Below are 24,903 nucleotides of genomic sequence, written 5' to 3' on the forward strand. Positions count from 1 at the left end.
TTGATTTACTATTCCTAACTCCACATCTACGTACCGCATAGGTACATATATGGGGATTTAGGTATTGAAAATCAAGTTTTACTTACCTGTTGATGTTTATTTTCAATAATCTGTCCTTGATATGGTGCCCTCTCAATATTCAGGGGTTGATATCCAGGGTGCGCACCATATTTACATGTTCTGAATCTAGGAATAGAGGGGCAGATTTACAAGCCCCATGTGACACTTTTACGCCGCCGTTGTGTCATTTTTGTGATGCAGCGGCGGCGTAAACCATGCAACACGTTGCGACTTATTTACAGCGTGACGCATCTAGGCAGATGCGTCACGTTGTAAAGCCTTGCGCCACATGAAACCTGCGTCAGGTTTCATGTGGGCGTTCTGTCGCAGGGTGGGCGTTCCCTCGCAGGAAAGCTCCGTAAAAAACTGACGCAGTGAAATCTACAAGATTTCACGGAGTCAGTTTTACGACGATGCTGCGTCAAATCCTTACGCCTGCTTGAAGCAGGCGTAAGGAGTGAGGCACCATGTTGAGTATGGGCAGCCCCTGTGCATTGCAGGAGTTGCGTCGCTCTTGCGACGTGACTCCAGCAATGCGCCGCCCGTGCGCCTCAAGATGCGTCACGCATCTGCCCCTCCTTGCACCATGGTGCGCCGCATTGTAAATGCGACACATCTGTGGTGGCGCACGGGGGAGGATTACGTGACGCATCTGTTCTGGCGCATCCCTGCTGTTTTGCAGAGATGCGCCAGAAGACGTAAATATGCCACATAGGGTGGAAATGTGGAGGTACCAACGATAGGGACTGATGTGCTTAAAATGTAATTATGCGGTGATCCACAGGGCAGTAACATGGAGGACCGCTTGTGCCCTATGAAAATAATTGTGTGATGTCAATGTGTGGAAGAGTCAGATGCAAGAATTAATTGGGTGCTCAGCTAGTGCCCAATGGGGCTCCCCCAGGTTACACCTACAAGTGTTTGGCTGTAGCTAAAACATGGAGGCTTCAGGGTTAGCCTTCTGACAGTTTCCTTACTCCGTACGGGCCATATTATCAAGAATGGCGATAACATTATCTCCGCTTTAGAGGCAGGAAACTGCCACTAAAGCAGTGATAAGGGGCTTGATAATATGCCCTTGTGAATTCCCATAGAAGCCCAGGTTCACACCAGAATATGGACTCTATGGGAATTCACAAGGGCATATTATCAAGCCCCTTATCGCCGCTTTAGCTGCATTTTCATGCCGATAAAGCAGCGATAATGTTATCGCCGTTCTTGGTAATATCGCCCTACATCTGTCTCCTTTTCATCTGTCATTAATTCTGAATTATTTGTCGATGTTTTGCGATGAGCTTGTCTTGGGTATCGAAAGCCCCTTTGTATGGGGGTTTCTGTGGATCAATTGTATGAATATTACTCTCAACCTCTGTTGTCCACACTAGCTTCGTGTGAGGTTCCTGATCCAGGCCATCAGACCATTACATAATGCACGCTCAGAGCCTAATATTTGGCTTGAATCAACCCAGGAGCTGAAAATCTCTTCTGGTGCAAACATTGGCTGGCCAGGTAGTATATGGTAATGGCGTTTATGCAAGAGTGGTTGTATGCATTTGGTTTTCCATGTCTTTATCACCAAAATCCCCTCGTTTTTTATCAAGGTTTTATTTGTAGGCTCTCACTGTATCTGTAACTTAGACACCTGCTCCCCTCCACTGCTTCAAAATTCCAGCTGAATAAAAAATCAACATCCCTCAAAGTTCTCAAAAACATCCGCATTTTTAAAAAAAAAACGAAAATGCATGCATCCAGACTCAGAAAGGCAGTAGAAGGCAAGCCATTTACTTTATTAGCACAGAGCGCGGCATGTCATTGAGACAGCTCTAGGGCAGACTAATGACTGTTGTGGCCTTTTGGCAGGCAGCAGTGTCAGGAAGAAAAAAATATCCCTCACATTTCCACCAATGATATTCACTGGTATCTTTCACAGGTGGAATTACCAGATGGCTCTATTCCTTGCTGAATAAATCAAAAGCCTGACCGCAAAACAATACTTTGCTGCAAAACAAAGAAAATTTGCGAACCAATTGGGAATGGCTGGTACTCCCAGGGATGGTGGCCTGGTGGGGTCAGCAGACCTCCATGTTTGAGACTGCTTTTAAATAAAGCATTTTTTAAATTTCTTTTGAACAGGATGCATTTAAAAAATAAAATGAAACTTTTCAGTTTAAATTTTTAAGGGCAGACAGTGGTACCTGGGACCACTGCCTGCCCTTAAATAATATTTGCGCATGTATTCACAAATGGGATGGGGTCCCCTGGGGACCCCTTACCGTTTGCGAGTGCTTTACCATCCTTCTAAGAAAGGTTGTAAACTGAGTGTTTTGCGACCGCAATTGCGGTTGCAAAACATTCTTACATAGCTTAAGGTTTTTCTCTATTAGGAAAGGACGCCCTTGGAACGCCACTTCCTATTAGCGAGTCGCTAATCCTATTTTGCGAGTTGCAAATTGATTTGCGACTTGCAAAATAGGATAAGTAAATGGCCCACAGGTTTTTTGCATGCTCAAACGGGTCTAAAACACATTTGCACCCGCAAAAAAACTTTGTACATCTGGCCCGTAGTGCTAAAGTGGTGCCTAGATGCAAATTAGGGCCATCTGTGCAGGGTGTGCAATACAGTCTTCTGCCTTTAGAATTAGGTGTTCTTTATAAAATTATAATGTTATTTCATTACATTTGAATGAGAAAAAGACTACACATCCAACAACAGTAGTTTGAACTGAGGTCACCTGACCCCAGAGTAATAAATGAGGCGGAGCCGTACAATGGCAGTGTTTCGTACAACCCTGAGCAAAGTATGTGCGAGTCTTTTCATTTGAGCTAGAAGCCATGAGGCAATCCCAAATGCCTTGTAACATCAGCAGCACAATGTCATCTGTTCCAACTATTGAACCTTTCATCATATCTGATGCCCCATTTGTAGCAAACAGCAAAGTGGGCCACATGGCTCGACCACCTGGAAACGTAATTTGCAGCAGTGGGCCTCGAGGCTGAGACATCACCCCATGCTTCTACATTTAGGAGGTACTCGCACCCGTAAGCTCTCTAAGTTGGTGGCTGAAGCTGGTCATCCTTTCACCGAGGCCATGCTCAAAGCTGTCTTGACTGCACGTCCTGTGGCAAACCCAGATTATGAGCATTTTCTGCTTCTCAGCAAAACAAACAAGATGATGGACGGAATGTTGCACAATGGCAAAACATTCACCCCCAGTCACAGATCTGGGTTTAATCCATCGTTATTTTGCTCACCAAGCCACCCCAGTTCAGACATGGCCATTTCCTGCTCCTCCCCAGCAGATGCCTGAGGAATCGGTGAACGAATTCTATGCCAGACTCCGAGAACTCGCAAGCTCCTGCAGCCTAACCAACGAAATTGATGAGATCTGGGTGCAGGTCATATAGGTTTGCTCCTCTGTCAAACTACAGAAGCAAATCGTACAAGTCCCTGGCATGAGCATGGCAGACATCCTCATGGTGGGTCAGTCAAAGGAACTTTGAAGAGCCCGAGCTGTCCACATGGAGGTAGCCCTCGAATGCACCACAAACATGGAGCCAGTTAATCAGGTGACCAGCAACACCAAGCCAAATACCAACAGATGAGGTTGCCAGCAATCATCCAAGCCCAGCAGGTCGTGCTGGTGGTGTGGAGATGCACCTCCCACATGCAGGCGAATTCCCTGCCAAAGGTAGGGAATGTTACTCCTGCAGAAAGATGAATAACTATGCCAAAGTCTGCTCCACTTTAGAAAACACAAAAGAAGAAAGCAACCAATTGCGTGGATGCTGTATCTGTGATAGCTGAGGAGGACAGCGACATGGATGACAACGCCACACAAGGCACAGTGCTTGTCATACATGCTGTAGAACCGGCCCAGGAACGAAGCCTGTGTGAGTCTTGGTCCCAAATCAAGCAACATGGACAGCACATCATGGCGCTAGTAGACACTGGGCTCCTTCAACATCTTGTCCCTATCGCTGCTAAAGGTCATGACCAATTCACCAGCTCTCTGCTCCACGCCCACCAGGGTGTACATTTTTGGCACCAACACAAACCGAAGTCTTTACCTCAGTCACTGAATATCAGGAAAGGTCCACAAAAGCCAAGATATATATCACAAATCGGACATGCTCCTCAGTTGCCACAAGGCAGAGCGACTTCAGTTGGTACATTTCACTTTTGGGAGTCATGCCAGTGCTGTAGACTCATTTATCGGTGAGTTTGAGCCCCTATTTAAAGGAATCGGCTGCTTAAGACCGTGCGGTATGCTTGCATTTAGACCAGTCGGTGCAGCTGGTTGCCTTACACAACAGACAGATAGCGTTCCACCTTCGACCCAGAGTAGAAGGGGAACTGCGAAAGCTGGAAGCAGAGCACATTATTGAAAAGGTGGAGGGGCCAACCCCATAGGTCTACCCAATTGTGGTTGAACGGAAGCCGAAACAAATGGGGAAGGTACAGATCTGTGTTGACATGCATCTCCCCAACACAGCCATAAAATGGGAGAGACAACTAACTCCAACAGTCAAAAATATTGTGGGAGAGCTGTTGGGATCCAGATGGTTCTCAAAGATGGACCTTAGGTCAGGCTACTGCCAAATAGTCCTGGCACTGGAGTTCCATCATATAACACCTTTCTCGACTCACATTAGATTAAGGGCCGACAAACACCTCAGCTTTGGCATATCCAGTGCAGCCGAAGTGTTTCAGGACATAATCCGAGGAGTGCTAGCTGGACTCCTGAGGGTTGTAAATGTCAGTGATGACATTTTGTTACATGCCTCCACCACTGAAGAATATCTCTGCAGGCTAAGGGAGGTGTGTCAGCACCTTCAGGACAGTGGGCTTACCCTCCACCATGAAAAATTTGAATTAGTGAAAGAAGATATCTGTTTCTTCAGCTATTGTTTTTCCGCAAAGGGAGTCATCCTAATCTGGCCTAAGTCCGGGACATACAAGCAGTACCTGCAACTACCAAAGTCACATGAGTCCGCAGTTTTCTGGAAATGGTGACTTACTGTGGTTGTTTCATGTGGAATCTTTCACAACTCACAGAACCGCTCAGAGAACTCACCAAAGCCTTGATCTTCTGGCAATAGGGTGTGTAGCAGCAACAGGCATTCCAGGCCATGAAACAGGCACTATCTGAGGACACTATCCTGTCATATTTTGATCCAGCAAAAGATAGGGAAATCTCAGTAGATGCCAGTTCGACTGGTCTTGGAACTGTTCTATTGCAGAAACAACCATGTGTAAAGTGGGCTCCAATGGCCTATGCCAGCAGGGCACTAACTCCGACTAAGCAGAGGTATTCCCAAATATAAAAAGATACAATAGCAATACATTGTGGCTTCAGTCATTTCCATGTTGCCCACAAGCCGCTCTTTCCCTTTTTCAAGGGGTCGGCAACAAAACCCCCACCAAGGGTTGGGAAATGGGCCCTCCAGTTGTAAGAATACAATTTCTCAGTCGAGTATATGCCAGGGTCTCACAATCCATAGGATTATTTGTTGAAAAATACATGGCCATCCACTGAAGGTAGGGAAGTTGTGGCTATGGGAAAGTATGTAAAAATGGTTGCGAAGCATTCTCACCCTCTGCCCATCTGCCTAACTGACATCATTTAGGCGACAGGGACCAATAACTGTCTCCAGTCCACCACTGCTGGACAGGAGACTGGAAATGTGCCAACATACTTGCCAACCTGGCACACAACACAGTCGAGACCCAATACACATTACAATCATCGCATAATGTGAGCTGTGACCTAACAGTCATGGAGGATGGATGCCTCATTTGGTGATACCATCCCATTTGACACAGCAGATGGTATATCTTGCCCATTAGTCACACCAAGGAATTGTCCAAAGCAAGAATAGACTGCGCAGTATGGTGTGGTTCCCTGGAATGGATGATATGATTGAATGCGCCGTCCAGCAGTGCGACCCATGGCAAACAACAGGCTGTCTCGACCCTCCGCCGCCAATAAACATAGAACCCATCCTGGAAACTCGATGGCAGCATGCCAGTGCAGATTTTAAAAGCCTTTGGGATGGTTGTTACCTGCTTGTCATCATTGATGATTTTTCTAATACCCACAAGTGCAATTCGTGACCTCTACATGCGCGGAGAACACCATACCACAGTTTGAAAAAGTCTTGGCCGGATAAAGGAATTACATACATGCAATGGTCCCCCTTTCAGTAGCCAGGAGGTGGGCTGCCACTGCTACTGCTGCTGGGCAACGCAAAATCCCTCCACGTTGGCCCCAGTCAAATATGGAGGCTGAAAGCTTTATTGTATTGTATTGTATTGTGATTTGTATAGCGCGATTGCTGCCCAGTGGGCGTCCAAGCGCTGAAGCATGAAGACAGAGCTGGGGGGTAGCGGAGACTGAGCTTTAAGTGGGCCTGGCAAACAGATAGGTTTTCAGTTGTTTGCGGAATGAGAGTAAGTTAGGATTGGACCGGATTTGTAGAGGGAGTGAGTTCCACATCTTGGAGGTGTTTAAGGGGAACATCCTTCCTCCGGTCCTGGCTCTCCTTACTCTTGGGACTACGGACAGGAAGGCCTCCGTGGACCGAAGGTTTCTATTAGGATGGTATTGGGTGACCAGTTTGTTGATGATCGCTGGGCCTGACTTCCAGAAAGCCCGGTGGGCAATACATAGTGCCTTGAATGCCACTCTCTGTCTCACTGGGAGCCAGTGTAGACTGCTCAGTGCGGGTTTAGCAGACTGCGTCCTTGGAATCTGTAGCAGGGCGCGGGCTGCGCAGTTCTGTACCACCTGTAGTTTTCGCAGGGTCGTCTCAGGGGCCCCCACATACAGGGCGTTGTTTGAGTCCAGCCGGGACTGAATCAGGCCCTGAACTGCCACTTGTTTGGCTTCCATTGGGAGGAGGGGGAGGACTTTCCTTAATGTTCTAAGTAAGCCAAAACAGATGGCGGATAGTTTAGTAGCCTGGGTGGAGAAGGAGAGGTTTTTATCCAGCCATACTCCTAGGCTCTTTACGCTTTCTTTGGGGGTGGGAGGGGAGCCCAGGCACCCCGGCCACAGGGAGGGAAGTGAAGTGGGTAATGCGGGGCCTAAGAGCATGAGCTCGGTTTTGTCTCCATTAAGTTTTAAGGAGGAGCATGTCATCCACTTTTTAATGTCCTCTAGGCAGTTCATCAGACTTCCTGAGGTATGACCGGCGCCTTCTTGAGTCAATGAAACCACTAGCTTGGTATCGTCAGCATATGAAATAATTTTTATACCCGAAGGTTCGACGAGCCCAGCCAATGGTTTCATATAGACATTGAAGAGTGCAGGGCTCAATGAAGAGCCCTGCGGTACCCCACAGTTCAGGGGTTTTCTGGCTGATATTGTGTCCCCGTCAAAGATCTGGAAGGATCTATTGTGCAAGAATGAATCAAGCCATTTTAGAGCATCGCCTCCGACACCGATGTTGCGCAGACGGTTCAGCAAGGTGGCATGGCTGACCGTGTCGAAGGCCGCACTTAGATCAAGGAGGATCACTGCCACTGATCCTCCCTGGTCTAGTATCCTACAGGCCTCTTCGGTGACTGCCAGCAAGGCGGTTTCAGTACCATGTTTGGGCCTGAATCCTGTCTGGGATGGGTCGAGGAGTGCATGGCTTTCCAGAAATTGTGTCAGCTGAGTATTTATGTACTTCTCCAGCTCTTACTTACCCAGGGAAGTAGTGAGATTGGGCGGTAACTGGAGTGATCTTCTGGGTTGAGAGTGGGTTTTTTCAGTAAAGCCCGTACCATAGCTCTCTTCCATCCAGTGGGTACTGTGCAGGAGGATATGGATGAGTTGAGGAGCTCCAGCACCACGGGAAGAATGGCTTGGCTTGCCTGGAGCAGTATTTCTGGTGGGGCGGGGTCAAGGGGGGAGCCAGATTTAACTTGGCGTGCCAGTTGTTGCAGTGTCTCCAGGTTTAGTGGGGGGAAGTGATCCAGAATTGGCTGTCCTGGGGAGGGGGAGTTACTTGGAGAAGTCTGATTGGGTGTTACTGAGTTGTTGGCTGCTGCCGGGAAGGAGGAATAGATCCAAGTGACTTTATTGTGGAAGAAGTCTGCGAGTTCATTGCATTGTTCTGGCGTTTTCGGGACAGGGGGGGCAATATTGACGGTGATGCATTTTTTGACCAGGTGAAAAATTTCCTTAGGTTTTGATTTTGCTGCCAATATTTGGTCCGCGAAGTAGGAGGCCTGGGCCGCCTAACCCCATTCCTGTAGGCCTTAATAGCCTCTTTATATTGGGATTTTTTCCCCGGGAGAAAATCTAGTCGCCAGGCTCTTTCTTTTTTCCTGCAAAGGCGTTTTAGGTCTCTCAGGGAATCTGAAAACCATGGGGCAGATTTGTGCGATCTCTTAGGGATGGATTTCCGTAGAGGGAGGATCGTGTCCAGTGACTCCCTGATCCAACCCTCATAGTTGCTATTTGCTTGGTTGGGGTTAGTGCAGGGAGGTGGGCGAGAGCATTCTAAGTTAGTTGTCCATGACTCTATGGGAAGTTTTTTCCAGTTTCTCTTGGTTATGGGGTGGGGAGTAAGTGAGGGAGGCTTGGTGGTAGACCAGGTGAGTGGGACTAGAAAGTGGTCTGACCATGGGAGGCAAGTGGGTTGCCCAACCATTACCTTGGTGCAGTTGCTAAAGATTGGGTCAAGTAAGTTCCCCTTTTCATGGGTGGGGGATCTAACCAACTGGATCAGCTGTAAGGCTGCTAGGTCCTCTGTTAGTTCCCTGGCGGCAAGGTCTGTAGGGGAGTTAAAATGTAAGTTGAAATCTCCTAGAACCGTATAGTTGGCCGAGGTTAAAAGTCGATTAGCAATGATGTCTGGGAGAGATCTGTGGAACAGCTTTCCTGGGTCTGGGGGGCGATATATCAGAGTACCAGAGAAGGAGCTGTTCGCGGTGAAGTCTATGCTGAATGCTAGGCTCTCGCACTCGGGAATAGCTTCGGTAGTAGTACGGCAGCAGTACTTATCTTTTAGAATGATAGCCAGGCCTCCACCTCTCCCCTTAGTCCGGTCTAGTCTGTGGATTTGAAACCCGGGGGTAGGGCTGAGACTATGTCTGGCTCTGAATGAGACATGAGCCATGTCTCGGTCAGAAAGATAGCGTCTGGGTTGTATTTTTCTAGTAATAGACATATTTGTGTGCTGTGCCGAGGAAGGGATCGACAGTTTAACAGGTACATATGGTATTCCTGGGACGTGGCTGGCGACTCAATGGTGTCAAAGGAGTGTTTGCAGCCAGGGCATTGAATGGGAAGTTCAGCTGGGAAGAAGGAGAGCGGGCATTGCGCAGTAGTAGAGGGCCTTATCTTTTTTATGCAAACCATCAACAAAGTAGTCTGGATTGCTCAAGTGAAGCAGCAAAACGAGGAAGTGGTTGATTATGCGTTTCTAAGAGACTACCGACACACACCTCACCCCACCACTAGGGTAGCTCCCAGTATCCTCTGTTTTGGACGAAGGGTGGAAGATGTAATACCACACCATCCTCGGTGGGTGAAGACTCCAGTCAGTAACAACCTGAACCCATACAGAAGACTGACAGAAAACCAAAAGATGTCCCAACGCAGGCGGGCTATGGTCCCTAACATCCAAGTAGGAGACCAGGATCACCGGGACAATGGTAATGGCTAGGAGGTGTCAGAAAACTGTAACACAAAATGTGTTCTATTTCGAGAGGTACCATGAGACACACGTTGGCCCATTAAGGTGCAATGTCACGCCCGCTGGGTGCACCACCCAACTCTACAGAAGAAGAATTTGACAGAGTAGAGTTACCGTCCAACGTTTAAGAAGTGCTTTGGGATTCATGTCTGAGTTCTAGGCCACTGACAACAGGCTCCACTACAGTAGAACACTCTGGGCATGGTTTACCAAGATATAACTTCAGTCAGAACCCTACTCCATCACAGCAATTTCAGGACTATGTGGTGGGATGATTGGGGACATCTAGCACCACCCCCAGAGGGTTGTCTGGAGCGGTCCCCAGATGGTACAGGGAACTTTCTCAGAACTCAGTATTTTTGTGTATTAATTTTATGTTTAGTTTGTTTTGGTTTCAAGTTAACACCTTCGCTGCGGCGCAAATTCCACCACAGTGCTGGGATATTCCAATCTCGGGCGTGGCTCGGACGGCCCCCGGCCGTCGTGCGCACACGCCCACAGTGACTCATGAGGGTCGGGAGCCGTCATGAGCACGGAAGAGGTTAAGGAGGAATGTAATGGTCTTTTCCATGAGCGCCCCTCTTATTTAGGCAACAGTTGTTTGACCCGAAGTCACCTCACCTGGTGTATAACAAATGGGGTGGAGCCATTTACCGGCAATTTTTCACACCTCCTTGAGTGAAGTGTCTGAGAGTCTTTTCATTTGCGCTCGAAGATGCATGTGCAGCCCAATTGGTATCTCGGCACCCTGGTGCGATCCCCGCTTCCCAAACGGGGACCTGGACTACCTGAAACATAACAGTCCCAGAAAGCACTCATTTGTTAAAGAATGTATGTCCAGGGCTGGAAACATGGTGTTTAAATGTACGTGGAGCATTAGGAAATCCCCTTAGACTGAAGAGCAAACCCTCCAATTTGAACCCACCTTGTTCGTTTTGATATCTAGCTACGATTTTCTCTCCGGGAGCTGTTGGTCTCCTTTACAATATCATGTTGCACATTTTCCACACTGAACGAGAGGAAACCTGGTCCAAACACAGCAAGATCACTATAATATGCATCTGCATTTCCTTCCTTTCATTTTTTGAGGTGATATTAGCTACGGGTGTCTGTTATCTGTGCCACCATGATTTTCTGGTTGAAGCTCTGAGACGGTGGTTGGTAATTGTGTTGGACAACAGTTGTCCAGGGTTTGGCAAAAACACATGTGGAGCCGGCTGGTCTCAGTAATAGGAGCAGCCTACCTGCCAGCTTTGGCCCCGTCAATGGTTTTGAGCTGCCGGTGGTTCTCGCGGCAGCAGCGAGTGAGGCTGCCAGCTATGCACAATTTGAGCGATCAAAATGGCAGGTGCGTCCACTTAAATTGGTGACTCAGCCTGGTCAGCAGATGGTCCCTGAAACGGGTCCAGCCACTGCCTGCTGTCATAAATTAGATTAGTGTCGGTGCATCGTACTGATCTCTCCCCGTTCTCACCAAGGGATCCAGTTGAGTACCAAGTCGGAGGCACACTACACGGTTTAGCCCCTCAAACACATTCATATCCATCTCATACGTATTCTTTTGGATTCTCTAAACTGATTTTTTGGCCTCTTTCAAAGTGCAGGTGAGGAAAACACTTTCTTATTAATATGTTGTGTGACAGACACTAAAGAAAACTCTATTGAAAAGTTGTGTTATCATGACACGGTTCAGGAGCGTAACACGGACCCCTGCAGCCTTATCTAGTGCCAAGGGGCCCCCAACACTTCAGGGGTCCCTTCACCCTTCCAGGGGCCCCATTCAGCCCAACCTATGCCCATGAATATTATTAAGTTAATAGAGACTGTTGGACCCCTGAGCACATTCTGTAGGTGGGCCCGGTTATTTTGCGTTATGCCACTCACAAAATCAGAATAGGGGGTGGTGTTTACCAGTCCTCTGGGGTGGTGTACTTACCCAATGCAGTAAATTCCTCCTAATCTTAATTTTGTAGACAGGAATAAGGCATTCCATGTTTAACACTAATTTATACTTAATCATGCTTGATAGGTACCAATAGGTCAGGGGAAGATTATGTGTGTTTGTGGGTGGTGTAGAATTTACTAAATTTGGTAAATACCCAGCCCCATTCTACATACCCCATGTGATAATTACCATACATCTCATGATTCCTAGCCCTCGGTAAAGTCCTGTATGTGCAGAGATTTGATTTCTCCGCCCCAAGCCCCATACTCATATTCGGGGCCTAAGACCTACTTCTAGGATCCCATATTTGTGTCATTGGGCACAAGATGCAAGTATTAACAGTAAAAGCAGGATCTTCAATGGAGCCTTATGGAAATGTGTAAGTCGGTCCGACTGTAGGCACCGTGCCAGTCAATAGTGGGGACAGAGTCTACAAGGCCAACTGATGGAAGGCTGAGTAAGTATTGGCAACAGCAAGAGTGTAACAGAATGGTTCAATTGATACATTTATGAAGCCTGTGAGCTGCACAGGGTTCTTAGCAGTACTACTCCCTGTCTCTGTAACAAAGTTTGAGATGCAGGAGAGAAAGAATGTCAGATCAGTGGAAACTGGAAAAAGTACTACAGACTGTTATCATTTTAGAATCTCTGCCACACCTCCCTTTCTCCAAACAAGATTGCGTCATAGATCACCCGGTGCTCTGAAACAACATTTACCATTACCTGGAGGCAAGACAAAATCTGGAACATGGCTTGGCCTAAAGCAACAGATTCTAACAGTTTTCATTTCTAGAGTACATTTTGTGGCCCTCAGGCAGAGGTCCATGGCATGCGGCAAATCATAACATAAAACACGGCTCACAATTTTTCATTAAAGCCCCGCATTATTAGCAACCAGCACGTAACATATGGGATGGAATGTGTAGGGTAATTTGCAAAACATCATCACACCCAAAGGAACAATTAAATGGTTATTGCATTGCAAAATCTTAACACTACATTATTCAGACACATATATTACGTTGCATGACTATATCACATCAACACATGACACCACAAAATTGGAACAACAACAAATATTTACCCTGGCCCCTACTTCCTGTCCCAGCATTTCCAACAATGGACTGCCTATAAGCTGCCTAGTAGTGATGGGTGTCTTAGAGCGTTCTACCAAATAAGGGACTGTGCCAGTGAATAGTAGAGATAGTTTCTACTCAGTGTCAAGAACTTTAAGCATGACCTGCCTGTTTGTCATAAAAAGAGGCAGCAAGACATAGGGCTGACAACTTGAAGTGGGTTAGGCTAGCTTTAGAGATCGTTGCCTTCAAGCACGCATGGCCAACATTTATCAAATTATTGAAAGTTCAAGGCTTGGGGATTTGAGGACTTTCTATAATTTTTAAGATAATCCAATCACAAATTGTGTGAAGCTCTATAACAGAGAAAGGGTTGGTGGACTTGGGCTGTCTTACCATCCCTTGTTGGTTGGGCAGCCTTAGACTGGGGAAGGTCATTAAGTCTTGGGGTGAACCATTTTTAAAAGATGCAAGTAACTTGTCTCCTTTAGGCAGCCTCCACTGGAGGTCTGAGGATGTTGGTGAGAGGTGTGACCCAGGGATATTGTCTGCCCCACACCTTGAGAGACATTGTTGTTCTTCTGTAATTCAGAATTACGGTGAAGTTTTGGCTTGTCTTATAAATGTATTTTTATGTTTTGATCTTCAGATGTTTAGAGGCCCATAAGCTGGAGGAAGGCTAAAAGTCATGCTTTATCATCTGGAGTGTATTGATCAAAATGGGTTAAGCTGAAATCTAGAATTGTGTGAAGAGACCTCACAATTAATCAATTGGGAGAATAAGGAAGCTCAAACCTCACATCAAGTGTCAGAATTGGAAAGTTGGATATTGTGCAATTTGGAGGTCAAAGGCATTTCTAGCTCCGACGGCAGATTTGCGGGGCTAATAGAGTGCAATGTTTGCCATCCCATTCTGGCCTACTTTGGTAGTTGTTGGGGTAGCACAATTTCTTGGGAGACACAAATGAAGTGGAATGCACAGTCCCTGTTTTCTAAATTTAAGTCTAAGAACAAGTCAGAGATGTTGACCAAGAGCTGCACTATGAGACCAAAGTAGAGGTCTTTGGATGGACCCACCCACCCTGAGGTTGAACTCCGTTCAGGGTCCCTGACACGGGCCCTTTTCCTTCATCACTAAAATCAGCGCCTATAAAAGAAGCAGTGTCTTAGCATGAAACATAAGGTGGGGGAGAGAAAGAAGATGGGGATAACAAATAAAGTAAGAAGTTAAAAAAAATAAGCAGTTTGAAAGGTGTTTTAAAGAAAGCCCTATCCTGGATGAATCTAATTGTTTTGTTATCTTTACCCACCAAAGCATTTACTTTGGTTTGTCGCCCGATCCACAAACACTTTCGAGGAGATGACATTACCGAAAGGCAGGAACATCTGCATCAGCTCTGCATCCCCAAACTCCTGGGGCAGATGGTAGATAAACAGGTTACAGCCCTCGGGTCCTGCAGAGGAAAGAGGAGAGGTTGAGGGGATCAGAGAAGAAGAGGTCTTCCTGAAGAGCGTTCCTTTGTCTTTAAGAACAGAAATGTCACATTACATTTTTGATACATCCAAATAAAATATCATAATTTTTCATAAATTATTTCCCTGCCTGACAATCTGCAATCCATGACTTCCAAAACTTCACAGCATATCACCAACCTTCTTGGAAGAACAGTGCATAAAATTGCAGCCACCATGTTAGCTCCACCAAATATTAAGGCAATGACTAGCTGCTAGGTCATGGTATATGTTAAAATAATTTTGAAATGTTGCTGTACGTCATGTAAGTATAATTCCGAAACGTGGCAAGAGCGCTATATAATTCTATCTGTTGGTTTCTATGTGCGAAAGTGCTCAACGTAAACCCTAACACAGTGTATCCTTGAACTGAGAGCTAAGTGTTATTTTGGAGGAGAAGACTACTATCATTGTTTCCGGAATGATATCTAATGTTTGTTAACCAATGGGATGAAGATTCCAGAGTATATTTGTAATTGTGTAAACTGAAAGACAACAAGCCTATTCTCATTTGGCAAAAAAGGAGTACCACTGTCAAATTCACTGGTTCTTAGTGGAAATTTCAGCTCTTTTTGTAGGCTGAATGATGCTTTTCTTGATCAAACAAATATATATAAAAAGCTCTTTCTTTACTGTCAGACCTGGCATCCTTGGCAGGGTTCTCCTCTAACTTTTGCCCACAACCCTCCTATTTTGCTGACCTTGTTTATACTGGCTATAGGACTCTGCACACTTTACCACTGCTAACGTTGCTTGTTCTCTTTCCTTAACCCCTTCGATGCGGATGACAAAGCCAGCTCGTCATGGGTGTTACCTGCGCTACGCGGATGACGAGCTGGCTTTGTCACAAACCGCGCATTTTTGAAATTCCAGCGCACAGCGGGAAAACGCGGTAGCGCGGAAGAGGTTAAAACATGGCAGGATTAAATATTGCTTCATATACAGTAAGATATGATTTCCCCAACATGTCTTTTCTAGTGCTGTGACTGAAGTGTTTTGCAGATTCTGTCATCTACGAAATAGATCCTTTGCCAATGGTAGATGAATTCCATTGACATAATTCAGTGGTGCCATGCCAAAATGCAGTATAGCTTGCTTTCTGTGTGCCAGGCCCAAGTATGCAAAAAGAAAAAAAATAATTTGCTGGGTGGGGGGGGCGTCTTTGACATATAATTGTGCCAATTGCTACTTATAGATTCCTACGTATTGGTGATGTTGTTTGATGTGTACTATCTTCCGGTGTCCATGTGTACTCAATGTAATTGGTGTTATTTCCATTAATTAAACTTTGAATATCTCATTCTGTTTGTAATTGAGTTATTAATTTGGCAGGAGGGTGCACCTATCAACTTAACAAATAAAATCTGTTTTAAGTTATAACTCATTTTTAAGGGGAGCTCTGCTCGCCTCCTGGTAGTAGTGGCACAAACACCAGGCTATTCCACAGAGAAATGCGCATTAAATTCATGGCGCACCAAACTATTTTAAAGTCAAGAACACAACACAGCCAACCTCCCAACCAATTTAGAAAAACAGAGAAGACTTATGGAGAAAAATGACACCAAAACAATTCAAATCGGATTAGAAGAACTGAAGATTTGATTGTTTAAAGTTTTGAGTAAAAAAACAACTACAAAAGGCACAATTGCCTCAGTGCAATTTTAGGCTGAGCATGATGGACAGGGGGGTCAGGTTGGGTCAGCCAAAATGATTACCTTGTGACTTTGTTTATTTTCTAAAGTTCAAGTTCTCAATTGGAAAAGCTGAAGCCAAGGAGGGTTTCTTGGAGTGATCCTTAAGCCCTTCACTACTTGAAAAGATGTACTATCTTGTCTGAGTCCAAGGTTTTATTTTCTGCAGATTTATATAGCACGAACGCGACTCAAAGGTATAAGAGCACTTTACATGAGCACCAGTTACATTACTCAAGGACACATTCATGTTTTTGGTAGGCACGGGGAGATTAAGTGATTTGCCCAGAATCACAGGATGGGAAATTGACCCCGAGGCTCAAACCTTGGTTTCCCAGCTCCAAAGCCGGCAGCTCTAGCCGTCAGACCACATCCTCTCCCCAATATTTACTCTTAGGACTTTTCACTTCCTTGGATCTCAGAATCCACCAGTGGCCCAAAGCTGGAAGCTGTTGCTGGGTAAGGCTCCATGACGCTGGATACTTTGCCGCGAGGTCGTGCTGAAGTCATTTTCATGGCTTGTATTTCTTCTCTGCCTAGAGCCCACCCTCCCTTGGGAAGCCACCTTAACTTGTCTGAATGCTCCACGGGTAGAAAGAAAATTATAAATGCTGGAAAAGTTCATCCTTGTCACTCCTGCACTTCTTAGGTTCCCAGGGCAGGCTTCTAGGCACCAGATCTCTCTCTCTCTCTCTCTTTCTCTCTCTCTCGCTCCAGTTTGGGCTCCTGCGGGGTCATTCCACAGTAGTCAGATGGGCTTTCCTTCTGCTGTTGGTGTCCTGGTAGCAGGTAAAGGGCCAATGACTTGGTGCCGTGAGAGCAGTTCCCATCCCTGGGCGCTAGCAGGAGTCAGGAGTACTTAAATCTTCTTCTTCCAGCAGACAAGCATAGCCTCTTCAAGATGTTTTCTCCCAGAAATTAAATGAAATGACCAGGATTTATAAAGCGCACAAAGGCTCATGGGCATCCAGACGCTGTAGCATAGCAAGAGGCATGGAGTGAACTGTTAGCATACCGAAAATACTGTGCCTATTTATAGGGGTAAACAGCCACGTCCAAGAGTGTTCTGAAGAGGTGCTTGTGAAGTGACAATCACATCCTGTGCACAAGCCAGGGATTAGAGAATTCCATGCACCTATTCCTGGCTACTTTCTTGCAGAATTTACACCTCAGTTTTCAGCACTTCCCTTCTTAGTTTACTGACACCCTTCCACAAGCCCCTCGACGAAGCTGGCATGAGCCTTCTTACAGCTGCAGGAGTACTATTCCCTTATGGAGGTGAAGTATGCTACCCTTTGTCAGTTCTAGGAGTAGTATTCCCTCCTTCTAGGCGCACACACAGGCAATCTACAGTGGCCCCGGGAATCAATGGTGCTGCCAGATGTTACTGTCTATCTCCCAAAAGGCTAGTCCCTACTACGGGGCCACTATTAACACCACTCCTGCTTTTCTGCTGCCAGAGGGAAAGCCACCAGATGAGTTGTTTTAAGGTCATCCGGGCATGTGTAATAAGTCTTTAGGGGAGAAGTTTGAGGCAAAATATTTAAAACACTTTTTGTAAAGTATGTTTCCAACTAAAGTTTAAAAAATCTTCTTTGTCAAGTCTATTGGATTTTTAAACCTCAGTGGAAAATAATGTTTAGTTACCACCTATATGTTTTTCTGAAATCAAGGTAGGAAAAGCTATTAATTACTGGGTCTGTTAATATAAATCATTTTTACCTACATAGAAAAAACAGGATTTTTTGTAATTATTCACTGTGAAGGCGCAGTTTTTCAGACGTCGCATTTTTACAGCATGAACACCTAGTTGTATGGGATTATAAGGCACATTTTAGGGGTGTCTTAGTTAATATACATAAAAACATTGTACATGGCGAAGGCACGTTTCCATATCACCTGACACCGCAGTATTTTTAAACTGCAGCCTGGCCAGACCACAATGGTACTGTCTGGAGCCATACAATGTTGCCATACATGTGGATGGTGTCATGTGGAGAAGTGTGGCTCAGGGGTTAGAGGCAGCAGACCCGGAAGCTGAGATCGGTCCTGGACCAGGGTTCAATTCCCTGCCTTGGCGGGTCTTGGGCTAAAAATTCCACGGACTCGATAATTCTCGCCCCGGTGCCTCCTCGACTCACGGGTTCACACTCTGCGACTCTGGGCAATAGCTTGCTTAATCTCCACAACGGCCTCTCGCGGCGGGATGCCTGACTTTCACCTTGTGGATACCCTGCTATCTCACAGGGGAATACCAGGAAGGGTTCCCTAAGCAAGCGCCGGGAAACCCACTGCGGGTAGCTGTGCGCTATATAAGCACATTTACACACACACACACATACATTGCACATGGCAGCTTAGATGTGACATAATAAAATGTCATGACACTGGTGTAGTTCTTGTTTGCCCTGACCATAGAAGAACATTATTTAAGCAATTTAGATTAAAACAATGTGCACTTTATGGTTAATATAACAGCATTCACAATTTGCCGTTGTTAAGCAGTGGAATACTGCACATAGTCCTAAGGCCAGGAAAACCAGACTCTGCTTTTCTCATAAGGTTCTTCATAACACAGGCCCCATCTTCCAACAGGACAAACAATATGACTTACTTTCCCATGAGTCTGTTATGCTCTATTGCTGCATGCCTGGCCCTTACACCGGGTGACCCGGCGCCCCAGATTTGCTGGGAGGGTCCTGGTTTTTCATCATCTGTCCCAGCAGATTACTCCAAATTCAGCCTATGTCCCAGCTTCATATCGAGGAGGGGACGGGCCTGAAGTATCAGTGCTCTTTATATTTTAACATATGTCGTCTTGACAGACAGCCCTCTGTAGATCAGTGGGGTAGCTTGGTCAGAAAGACTGGGGGTGGGAGTGTGGGGGGTGAGCTTCAGACTTTCTGACAGTCGCGCTGGCCTATCATATTAACTATTATATGAGAAGCAGCGAATCAAGGGGGACTTAAGGGCCAATGGAAAGGAGTGCAGATTGTGCAGGGACTTAAAACAGTATTTTGTAAAAAAAAACAAAAAACATGTTTTAAGATCTTCAAAACAGAAAGGAGAGTGTGTGTGTTTTTGTGTGAGTGAGTATTTAAAAATTCAAGGTGAAATCTGACAGACACTTTACCATACCCGACTGAAAGCCCTTGTACCCAACTATTTACTACATAATACATTTATTAGGGGGGGGTGTAACCCCTCTCCCATCCACCCAAAGCTATACGCTCTTGCTGTAAATTCCAACACAGTAGCTGGACCTAGCCAAGAGCACTTGTCGAGCTATGCCACCTCTTAGTGGCAGGGGCAACAGAGGGCAACTTTGGGTAAAACTGTACAGAGTATGGATGCTCTTCACAAATTTATCCAAATTGCGCACAGGTGCGTAATGCTGATTCGGAAATAGACCTTTCCTCGTTGCGCATCGGGTCTGCGGCTCAGCGCGCCCCCTCTGAGCGCACGGGTGCCCCTCCGCATCCACCAGCCGCAGCCCCACGCCGTGACTCGAACACGGGTGGCAGGCGCACGTCTTTTCAGTGAAAAGCATGAACAATCCGGCTCAGCCTCCTCCTCCGACGAGCTCCACCTCAGGATATCCACTCCCGGCGTGCTGCTGCAATATTTATTTTTACCCCTGAGTAAGAAACACACACCGAAGCTAGACAGGGCAAGGGAGGCTGGCCTTTCTCCAAGCCCATATTCCACGCGACGCCCGTGGGCTCTTGTCAAGGAGGAATGCAAGCAGAAGAACAAGCAGATTAGGCACAGATTTACCCACAAACTTAAAAAACAAACTTTCTGCAGAGTAGCTTACAAGTACACCGTCTATCACACCCGTCCCTCTGGAGACGGCGAGGTTGTGTGCGTGGGAGCGGAATTATTTTAAGACAGCCCTTTCCAGGCGAGGCACGACATTCAAATGTCAAAACAGAGTCGAGGTGCAACTTGCATTTCGTAGACGGAAATGAGTGCAGCGCGCGCGCTTCCCAAACTTTATTGGCCATTACTCATTCCTCTCACTGACAAACATGCCAGGAGACTGACAGACGCCCATTTAAGGCTCATTAAGATTCCTCGGTGTCAGCGGCGCTGACATTACGGGCGCCGCGCGCTTCTCCGCGTTAATGGTGACTGAGATTCGGAGGGATATTTTGCTAAACACAATCTTCCCTCCTAATTTGCTAAAAGGGCTGTCAGCTGGGAAGAGCGCGCCCCGAGGGTCAGAGGGGACGTTGTAGGTGAGTGGGATCTGAAGGTGTCACCGCTCCAGCATAATTAGCTGATGAAGATGGGGGTGCGGGGGTGGTGATCTCTCTCTCTATTTCTTTTACATTTTTGGTTCACAGTAATCGCTCCCCCCTTTCCTCTAGCTGTCTTGGTACAAGCTTCCAAGTTTTAGCACCTGCTCCTGTTGTTAGGTCAAAGAGTAACAAAATGAAGGCACAAAACTAGTCAACTATGTAAGCAGGGCCACTGGTAATATGTGGCAACTAGGGAGGACCAAATTATGTGGCAAAGTTGACTAAATTATGTGACAAGAGAAGGCAAATTATGCGGCATAATGCAACACATTTTGTGACAGCATTACTTAGCTATATCGTCATTTCTACCTATGGTAACTTTGTCTGGGCAAAGGTTTCTCCTCATTAGTACCTATTTAACACCCACATACACCAAAAAGCAACTTAAAGGTGACCAATCACAGTTACCAAGGTCCTTCCACTGTGCAGCAATAAGTGTTGCTGGGTTTTAAGTAACTTTTGATCCATTTGAGATAGAATGTTTTTTTTTGGTTAAAATGTGCATAATATGCTGCCAATGATGGATTATATGGCAAATGCAGCACATTCATAACTATGCTGAAAACATCACAGCTGCAGAATTGCATTGTTCCAGTGGTCCTAAATAATATGGTACTCTAGCCGTGCTTTCGCTCGTGTGTTAGTTGCAAAATTGTTGGATGCTATACATGGAGTCACGAGACCAAGGGTATTGCCAAAATGCCTTTGAAGCATGGCGCTGGATATCATCTTCGTTCTGGCAAGGCGTTCATAGTGCAGAACTAGTATCCGACCCTTGTGCAACACTTCTATAATAACTACTGTACACATTTTACCACTGCATAAGAGTGGGCGTCCCCTCGTGCATGGACCTCGGTCTCATATAAATGATGGATTTTTTTCCCCTCCTTCTGTGGCATATAGTGAGACATGAGCCGATGGCTCTAAGAGGACACACCAATTCTGTGCAATGCAAGAAGCTGTGCCCTGTTACTCAGTGGCATCAGGGTGTTCTTTAATCTTAAGCACAATATTATGTTATGTCATGCAAATTTGTAGACCACGCTATCACCTTGTAAGGTATTCTGGTGCTGATCAGGTGTGGGTATAACAAACCTAGGGCGTAGTGAGACTCCTTGAAAAGCAAGGTATTCAGCTTCTTGCAGAATTCAAGCAGGGAGGAGAAGCATCATATGTGTAGTGGCAGGTCGTTCCATGCTTTAGGAGCGATGTAGGAGAAGGCTTAATCGCTGGCTGTAGGTTTTCTGTATGCGTGGGACATGTACGAGTGGGAGTCTCAGCGAGCTTGGGTGTCTGGAAGGTTTGTGAAATCAGGAGGGAGTGTTGAGGTATGCTAGGCCAGTGGTATGTAATGCCTCGAAAGTGTGGATGAGGAGGTTGAATTGCTTTTGTTTGTGTATATCGGGGGGTCAGTAAAGCCCCTTCAGGTGCGGTGTGTTGTGTTGTGATGGGAGTCCGGCATGGAAGGTTGAGAGTGATTCTGGAAGCCAAGTTTTAAATGACCTGCAGCCTTCTGGTGAGTTTTTGGTTGATCACAGCATAGAGGGTGTCCCTTTAGGCGAGCTTGCTTGTGACAGGGGCGTGTATGACAGTTGTCTGGGTCCTGATTTCGGGCTATTTGAAATTATTCCTCAGCATCTTCAGGGTACTGAAACATGAGGTGGTTACCACATTGACTTGAGTGTTCATGCAGAGTTTGTTGTCGATGACGATCCCGAGGTTCTTGACATAGGTGATGGGAGGGGTGTTGGTCCTAGCTCTGTTTGCCACCAGGTGCAGTCCCATAGTGATGTGATCGCAGTTTCAGTCTTGTCAGTGTTCAGCTTCAGACAGTAGTTATTGATCCAGTGGGCAATGTCAGCCATGCAGGAATGGATCATGATCCGGGCAATTTGCGTTTTGTCCATGAGGGAGAGAATGAGTTGAGTGTCGTCGGAATAGGAGAGGACATTGTTGTCGTGAGAACGGAAGATGCTGGCTAGAGGGATAATGGGGTCAGGGAGGATCTATACCGAACTCTGCAGATGAGGTCTCAGGCATTTGAGGTGTATGGTGCCAGGCTGACTGACTGGATTTTTCCAGTCAGGAAAGGAGTGTGTGTCCTTATTCCAATGTTGTGTAGGCATTGGATGAGCATGGGTGGAAAACCTTGTCAAACACAGCAAAGAGGTCTAGGATGTTGAGGGCCGCCATGATCTCTTCTGCCCTGAGAATGCAAATGTCTTACATGGCGGCGATGAGGACAACCTCTGCGCTCTGGTTGGGTCTGAAAGCAGACAGAGTGGTGTCAAGTAGTTGGTAGTCATTGAGGTATTCGGTGAGGTGTCGGTTGATGATTTTCTCTAAGATCTTAGCCGGGAGTAGTAGCAGGGATATCAGTCTGTACTCGAAGAGTGTTGAAGGGTCTGCAGAGGATTTCTTCATCAATGTTGGAAGTTGAGTGTTTACAAGTGTCTGGGAAGGTCACAGAAAAAAAGGAGGCAATCAGAATGGGCTTGAGCATGGCGCTGATGGCTTACTGTCCTCTGGAGAAGGTGTGGTAGGGTATGGGGTCCGATGTGGCCCCTGAGTGAATGGACTTCATGGTGGCAGCAGTTACCTTTGGGGTGATGACGACTCATGTGGAGGAACAATTACAGACTGCACCCTCTGTGGGGCAGAGGGTGGTCTGCACCCTTTTCCCTGGCCCCTATAGGGGTACCTGAAAACCGACAAGAGGGTGGGTGCAGGAACAATGAAGGCTAATAACAGGCTAACAACAGGGTGGATACAGTCTGGATGCACCCATCCTTGTGGGGAGAATTTTACGGCTTCTGTCGTTTGATAGGAATGCTCCTACAAAGCTGATGAGGGGGGAGCAAACTTACTGTAAAAGCTCTATGAGACATTTCTACACAGAATGTTCGACTCATTGACTGTCAGAGGAATCGACGGGAGAGGTGAGGAAAGTTAACTAGCAGAACAGGACTTTTGACCACACCCATCTGAAAATGCATCCAAAGATGTCTGCCGCATGATGGAGGTTAGATCAGATACCCACCTTTTTTGTGGACGGTTAAGTGCAATGATCAGGCAGCAGTTGTGTGCGTGCAGATTTCTAACCATGCACCAAGCCTCTTTCTAATTAGGTCACATAGAATATGCCATCGTCTAGAAATGTTATGGCATCTTTTGCTGCTTTTTTTCTGATAGAATTCCTTCCTCTGAATCCTCATTGGAACGCATGTAATAACTTTTAAGGTCATCACAAGTCAGCTGGTCATTGGCCTCTTTGGAATGTGGGCATGAAAATGAAAATTATTTTACTGAAACCCATCAACTAGTGTCTTCCATGTATTTCCCACGACTCTATTTTTAAAGAGCAATCTGAGTATGGATGGGTAGGCTACACAAACCCCAAGTCCAATTATACATCCAGCTTGGTAACAACATAAAAAAAACAAAAAATCCCAACCTGCCTGGAGCTCAAACGTCACAGGATGTGGGAGAGCTGCTGATGTCTCATCAGCATATAAAGAAGGAAACACTGGTGACTGTGGACTACTTGAGGACAGATGACCTTTTCTATGGCTTGAGGAATTGGAGCTACATTTCTGTGCAGACAGCAAAAAACCTTGGCACATGCACAAACTTTCCACTACACTCGAGATCTCAGTAGTGATAGAAAAGGCCAACCACAAACTTATGATGCTAAGAATCATCCTCCCTATGCATCAAACAAGCTAACACTGCATACTAAATAGCTATTTGTTTGTGCCTTAAATGAGTTCCCGGAAAATCACTCATATTTGGATCCAGAGAAACAGGAAACAGCAAATACAACGAGGCCGGAACCAAGCTTGCTATTGCAGCGAAAGTTTAACAATGCAAGCGTCTTTACCACGCAGTTTTTTTTATCACAACCTCCCTTTACAATGCATACCATTACCACGAAAAATGTAAGTGTATTATATATATATGTGTATGTGTGTATATATCTATGTGTGTGTGTATATGTGTATGTGTATGTGTGTGTGTGTGTATACACATGCACAAACATATATATTTTACATGGTAAGGGAATTTTTGGGTTTAGGGTGGGTACGGGTTTTTGTGTTGCAACAGATTTTTTAGGGTTTAGGGTGGATAAGGGTTTTGTGTGGCAAGGGATTTTTTAGGGTTTACAATGGGTATGGATTTTTGGGTGGCAAGGTCATTTTTTGGGTTTAGGGTGGGTGTGGTTCTTTGGGGCACTGTCTGGTTTTAGTGACACAAAGAGCACAGTAGAAATGGTTCTGCACTGCCATCAAAGCACTTGAGTTCATGTCCCAAAATAGAACCATACGGCTTAAAGACTGACGATAGACTCTGGCTGTGTTAACACATGTTTAGTGTATGCTCCGTTTCCTATGAACCAATGATCAGCATGCTACACTTTTCTGCTCTTAATTAATGATCATTCTTTGCATTGCACTCTTGTGTTCCTGGTTGGGCTCCCAATCATTTGCCAGCCCCCTCTTGGACTTACCTTCTCTCTGCTGTTGCGGGATCATGGGAGGTGGCTGTGGAAATGCTTGGCTGATCTGGCCGTAGGCCGCAGGGTAAGCAGCTATTGGAAGAAGAGATAGAAAAGAAGAATTTATTAT

At 46.0% G+C, this 24,903-nt stretch overlaps 1 protein-coding gene across 1 annotated transcript in view; it reads right to left on the reverse strand.

The window, feature by feature from the left end:
* CELF4 (CUGBP Elav-like family member 4) overlaps window positions 1-24,903 on the reverse strand; it is a 1,317,354-nt gene that overhangs the window by 125,955 nt on the left and 1,166,496 nt on the right. The window contains exons 11-12 of the mRNA XM_078674731.1: window positions 24,786-24,866; window positions 14,082-14,225 (exon numbers count right to left, since the gene is read on the reverse strand). Coding sequence (XP_078530857.1) covers window positions 14,082-14,225; window positions 24,786-24,866 — 225 coding nt within the window. The remainder of the gene's footprint in view (window positions 1-14,081; window positions 14,226-24,785; window positions 24,867-24,903) is intronic.

The sequence above is a fragment of the Lissotriton helveticus genome, chromosome 2_1 (assembly GCF_964261635.1).
Source record: "Lissotriton helveticus chromosome 2_1, aLisHel1.1, whole genome shotgun sequence".
NCBI lineage: Eukaryota > Metazoa > Chordata > Amphibia > Caudata > Salamandridae > Lissotriton > Lissotriton helveticus.